Source organism: Ammospiza caudacuta, chromosome Z (genome assembly GCF_027887145.1).
Source record: "Ammospiza caudacuta isolate bAmmCau1 chromosome Z, bAmmCau1.pri, whole genome shotgun sequence".
Lineage (NCBI taxonomy): Eukaryota > Metazoa > Chordata > Aves > Passeriformes > Passerellidae > Ammospiza > Ammospiza caudacuta.
In genome coordinates, this window is record NC_080632.1 from 70,005,597 (window position 1) to 70,011,645 (window position 6,049).

At 41.1% G+C, this 6,049-nt stretch overlaps 1 protein-coding gene across 1 annotated transcript; it reads left to right on the forward strand.

Annotated features, from left to right (window-relative positions):
- The first annotated feature begins 199 nt into the window (after positions 1-199).
- CZH9orf40 (chromosome Z C9orf40 homolog) lies at positions 200-5,788 on the forward strand. Its single transcript, XM_058824080.1, has 2 exons — positions 200-550; positions 4,465-5,788. Exons 1-2 carry the CDS (start codon positions 230-232, stop codon positions 4,621-4,623), a joined length of 480 nt encoding a protein of 159 aa, XP_058680063.1. The 5' UTR covers positions 200-229; the 3' UTR covers positions 4,624-5,788.
- The last annotated feature ends 261 nt before the right edge of the window (positions 5,789-6,049 follow it).

Consider the following 6,049-nt stretch of genomic DNA (forward strand, 5'->3'; position numbering starts at 1 on the left):
CTCCACCCTTCCCGGCGGGGTGAGGGTTGGGCTGTGAGGGCACTCCCCGGGCGCTCCCCGCTCCTCCCTTCCCGGCGGGGTGAGGGTTGGGCTGTGAGGACGCTGCCAGCCCGCTCCTCCCGTCAGGCAGTGCGGCGGGCAGCCCCGCCCCTCGCGGCTGCGCCGAGCGTGGCGCGCATGCGCTGAAGGGGCACAGGAGCCCCGCGGAGCCGCCGGCGCGCGGCCCCTCATGGCCAAGCGGCGCGCGGAGCCGCTGATGTGCCACGTGCCCGTGAAGCGGCTGCTGCGCGAGCCGGCGCTGCCCCGCGCGGGCGAGCGGCGGCCCCGGGCAGAGCCGGGCGGCGCCGGCCCCGCCGCGCTCAAGCGCCCGCTGGAGGAGGCGGAGGCGCCGCCGGGAAAGCGGCTCGGGCCCGGCGCCCCCCGTGCGCAGCCGGGGGACGCGGGCGGCGGGCGGCGGCGGCGCGGCGGGACTGTTGCGCCCCAGGACGCGCCGGCGGCGGAGGGACGCGCGGGCGACCGGGGCAAAGAGCGGGCCGCCGCCGCCGCCGAGGTAGCTGTGCGGGACGGGCCCGCGTCAGTCGGTCCGCGGGGAGGGAAGCGGGGGGCGGTGCCGGTAGCGGCTGAAGCGTGTCTGCAGGACGCGGGTGCCCGCCGGGGGTGCTGGCGGGCTTTCGCCGGGAACGCTCAGCGCCGCCCGGGCTCATCTGCGCCTCGTGGCCGCGGCATCTTAAAGCTCCTTTTGCTTTTGTCTTCCTCGAGGCTAGAGAAGTATCATCCAGCATTACCGGTTGCTTCCCCGCTCCGTGCCATAAAACAGCCTGTCCACCTCACCCGAGGTTATGCTCAGCTTTTTCCCCGTCCAGCAGTGCGGTGGAAGCGTGCAGAGGTTATTCTGGGGTCGCCTCTGTTGTGTGAGGGTGAGGGTTAGGCTCACTCCAGCGTCAGCTTCCTTAACTTATTGTTTTGACATTTAATAGCAATGCCAGAGTTGTCTTTTAACCAAAACATATAGCCGAGGCAGTGGTCTGAGGGAGCGCAGCAGTGTCGTAATGATTAGAGTATGTTGAAACGACTTTTCTGGTTAACTTTGAATAATATACGTTTTTCTTCCTGGCCTTGACTGCATTTTACACAGTAGTTCAGAAAACAAAATTTGGTACATACTAAGAAAATTGTAATTAAAAAAACCCAAAAACTCTACACAACCAAAGCAGATTGTGATCCTATTTCACACATTTCAAACATAGAAGTTTGGTACATATTAAACTAACTTTTTCTCTCACCTGGATCTTGAAAGACCAAAGTGTTAGACTCAGTGATATGGAAGTGGCAGAAAGTCTGATCAGGTTAGATGGGCTTTGATTGGCTGTTGTAGATTCTAATTTCAATAATTTGAGGCCTCTCAGAGTATAACACCCACATACGATCTGTAAAGAAAACAGTGGCTTTTGTTTTTCATGCTCTGCCCTTTTGTGTTTTCTTGGTTGATTGATTTGTTAGTGGGTTTTATTGATGATGGATGGTAAAATTAAGGCAGGAAGAAATTTAGAAAGAATTCTGTGCCATATGAATATTATACAGCCATTTTAAGCACAAGCATTTCTTTTAGTTTTGAAGACGGAACACATACATTCACGAGTGTAGTAACCAAACAAATTGAACAAGCCTCTTCAGTACAGTCTGACTCCCATCACAGGTATACTTGCTCTTGGTGTTACTTGGCATAATTTTGTAAGCTTTAGCAGTGATCAGAAGGCCACAAGCCCCTTGAATTTCCACACAGTAAAGATTAGTACTTTATGTAGAATATTTTTAACAGGTTGTTTCTCGTCAGCACAGTATTGTGTAAAAAATGTTTTAGTTTTAAAATAAAGCTTGATTAACACTTTGGGCTAGAGATATTTCTTCTGTTTTTTGTGTGTCCCACCTGTATATTTTAAATACTTTATAATGCTATTTCTGATGATGATTTTTAAACCTTTCTGAAAATACAATCTCTAGGTTGGTATTATTCTTTGGTGTTTATGGCTTGTGTATTTCATTACATTAAGAAGTATGATCAGGATACTGTTAATTTCACAGTATTTTTGTTAAAGTTTAAAGCATCATATTGCAGTTGGCCAGAGAAGAAAGGTTATTTTAATTCAAAGTATACTTTTGCAACTAGAGTTGGAAAACTAACTCCTTAAATATTATGCAGCTTAGTCTATAGAAGCTGGGCTTTTGTATCTCTGAGCTTGCCTACCTTGTTGCCTGCCTTGATAGAATTTCTACTCAAAATCTATGTGGAAACTTACTTACTTGAAGGTGAATGTTTGGTGTTTCATTTTGCCTTCTAGGTATGAATATTTAGCATTTGTGCCTGTCTTTTGTACTTTTTTTTTTTCATTTTCACACTGCAGTATTGCTGATCTGTAAACCTGAAAGCTTTTGAGAGTAATTATGCATGTAGTCCTAGTCCAAAATTGAGTATGTGTTTATGAGCCCTTAGACTCTAATAATTTTGAAACAAGGGTGCTGTCATTCACTTTATGCATACAAAGCATCAGGGTTCTGATTTTAAGTACTTAGCTCTCAGTTAAAAAAAAAATAAATTAATAAAATGTCAGGGGAATTCAAATAATGCAGAGGAGAATTTGTAAAATTAGTTGACAGTTTCTGAAACTGCACTGCCTGAGATTTTTTAAAATAATTTGTTAGCCACCTGCCCTGGACAGTTCTGTGTGAGTGATATTGCCTGTGCTGCAGTACAGATTGGAAAGTCATCCTTTCCGCACTTGTCAATTGTTAATGCTGTGCAGTACAAAACTTCCAGTTTACAAGAATGGGCAACTACTTGTAGTTTGGCTTTCTTCCAGTTTCAGTATAATCAGTCCTTTTGTTCTTGTGTCATGGTGTAATTTAATTGGTTTTGGTCTCAATTAATGGGAACTTTTGTTCTTTAATGTTTTCTGAAGACAGACTTTCCCAGTGAGGAAATCCACATTAGTAGTACTCTGTAGGCAAGGAACCATCTTACTGCTATGAAATGTCTACACCTTTCGTCCTCTCCTAATTATTACAGGTTCTAAATCATGCAGGGGTTTTGTCGCAGGAAGATGTTGCTTGGTACAACAGATTGTAGTTCAGGAGAGGTCTGTGTGGTAACAAATAGAAAAATGTATTCTCTAAATGAGAAGTATGGTGATTTTATGTACTTCTCTCTTCTGGGAAGAGTGGGAAAGCATAATTTTTCAGTATTTGTGAAGGTGTAGGGATGATGCTACTGGTTATTTTTTTATTCTGTTGCAAAACCAACAGACAAATAATTAATGTTTTCAAGAGCCACACTGTAGAGGCCCATTGAAGTTGGCTTAGTCACAGCGTAGATTGCAGTGGTGCTTTGACCCCCCACAGGCTGCACTTTGGTATCTCAGGAATACCAAAACAATTACACCGGTTTATTTGTTAAAAATACTTCTGTTCAGTTTATATTACAGCTGAGACAGTGAAGTAAAATATTTAAAACTTCTAACTGTATGTTAGAAAAAATGCAAACCCAATATAATATGAAAATGCATTTTTTTAATATATGTGTCAGCATACACTGTTTTTATGTACCAGAAGAAAATACATGCTCATGACATAAGGAATCACTTAATTCATTCCTCAGCCTAGATGTATCATGTCCATAAGAGCATGTACAGCTTAGCCATTATTGATAACTGTGACATGTCTATAAACAGGCATTGCACTTTCTCATAGACATTTAAAAAACAATTCAAATTGTGATGCCATATTAAATTAGTAGATGAGAGTGTGTTTGTTTCTCCAAAATTTTTTGAGATATTATCTAATTAGATAGGTTGGAACATTGTGCTCATAATGCCAAGGTGTTGTGGGTTTGCTCCCCATATGAGGTATTCATTTAAGAGCTGCACTTGCTGATCCTTAAGAGTCCCTTCCAGCTCAGAATATTCTGTGATTCTTAAGCTTTCTCTCTTGAATACAAAATTTGGATACAGAAAAGAGGAAATAGAATGTTGTTTAAAATGCTTTCTTTATCCTGCATGTATCATCCCTTTGAGTTGCTGTTAAGTAGCTAAATACATTCTTTTGAATACCAGTTTCTAAATGTGCATGAAAATTGAATGCTATTACAAGAAGAAAAAGCAGTGAGCCATTTTTGTATGCAAGGTCCAGTAATTGCACAAGTTTTACACCTTTTTTTCTGTGCAAAAGTCGTAAGCTGAATAAATGTGTGGAATATGGAAGCTGTTACATAATTCTTTGCAAGACTATTAGAAAAGGCAGAAGTAAATCATGATCTAGTTAAGAATCATAAAGTAGTTGTTAATATGTAATAGCTGAGTAACTCTTCCTAGTTTCAGTTTCTCATATAAAAAGTTTCTTTTTATTATTTTCTGCTGCTGGTATAGACATTAATGTTTTGTTAACTTTTTGTTTATTTGTCTCTTTTCAAAGCAAGAAGAGGAATTCTGTCAATATAACTCATTCCTGTACTGGAGAGCCCCACTGCCTGCTATTGATTTGTCTGATATTCAGAACCTAGATGAAGAGACTCCATCGGGTGCCAAAACTGCTGCAAGGACTGATACTGCAGAGACTGAAATGGAAACCTGATCAGTTGTTTCATAGCTGTGCATCTGTTCCCAGGGAACTTGTTTCCATTAAGATGGGGTTTTGTTCCTTGGGTGAATAATAAGCATGCTTATGCGGTCTTGGAGAAACTGTTGTGGCAGTCTTTAAAAGCAAATCTGAGTTGCCTTAGTGGATGGGATAAACAATATTGGGTACTTAAGAGGAAGCTATCTGAAGGTGTGCAGTAAGGAGGAGCCAACAATGTCTAACAGGAATACTTGAAGACATGGAGGCAGACTAAAAGAGGAATATAGAAAATGAGAACTTCGGGATGCAATTAAAAAAAATGGGGATATGTTACATGTTGAAGTGCAGAATTATTTTGTCTGTCCTGAACAAAAAAACATGTGGTACCTGAAAGTGGAGTATTTTAACATGTGATTTTATCATAAAGCACACAAACTTTTGTGATTTTCAATGTGTTCTTTTTTTTTTTTTCTGTATAATAGCTAAACCAAAAAATGAGTCCATCAAAATTGGACAAAACATTCCCTTTTCTATGCAAACCAAAAACCGAGTGTGGCAGAGAAGGGGAAAGAAAAGGGGCTACTTTCTGCTGAAAGCTGCTGCTGTTCTGAAAAGTTTCACATTCTCATTGTGAAAAAGTTTTTTCACCTTCTCTTTTTCGCATTATGGACAGCAGTGGGCACCCATTTTTTAATGTTTGTGGTTCATTTTAAAGTTACTGCTGTTTTTAGTCTTTGTGATGTTGCTCTGAACCAGTTGATAGTATCTGAATGACAGGTTTGGGCAGATATGTCAAGAAAAGTTAGTGCAATATAAAATGACCACACACACTTTTTCAAACTATACTGAAGGAGGTGTGGTTTTTGCAGAGACTGTGAATTTTGCAGAAAGTTTTTGCAGAAGTTCATTCAAATAGTGGTTTTTTGCTGTGTAATATGAACTTGATGTTTGTGATTTGCAATTTATTTACATATTGAAGTACAATTAGAAAGACGTCTTTAATAATAGACTGAAGTTGTGTGGGAAGACTTACATTTTGGAATACGATTTGTCTTTAAGGATAGAAAATGTATTTTTTCTGTAATCACTATGGAAAAAGGCAACTTTTGAATTTTATTTTTTTCTAATAATGTGTTTGTTAAAGGACAATAAAGTTTTGCCTGTGTGTATGTGAAAATTTTGTCACTATTACTATGTGAAGCTCTTGACTTTATTTCATAAGATTGCTGCTTCTCTATCTTTGTTTTACTAGGTCTTTTTGCTTAAAATAGTGAGCTTGTCAGCTTCCTTGGTAAACACTTGGAAACTTTTTCTGCAGTTTGTGCTGCATAGGTTATCTGTATTTGTTGCTTATTCATTTAGCTTGTTAAGATCTCAAACCTTCAGGAGAAAGGAGGTGGCTTAGGGACTTAAGCAGTTCATGGTGCCTCTTTGGATATCC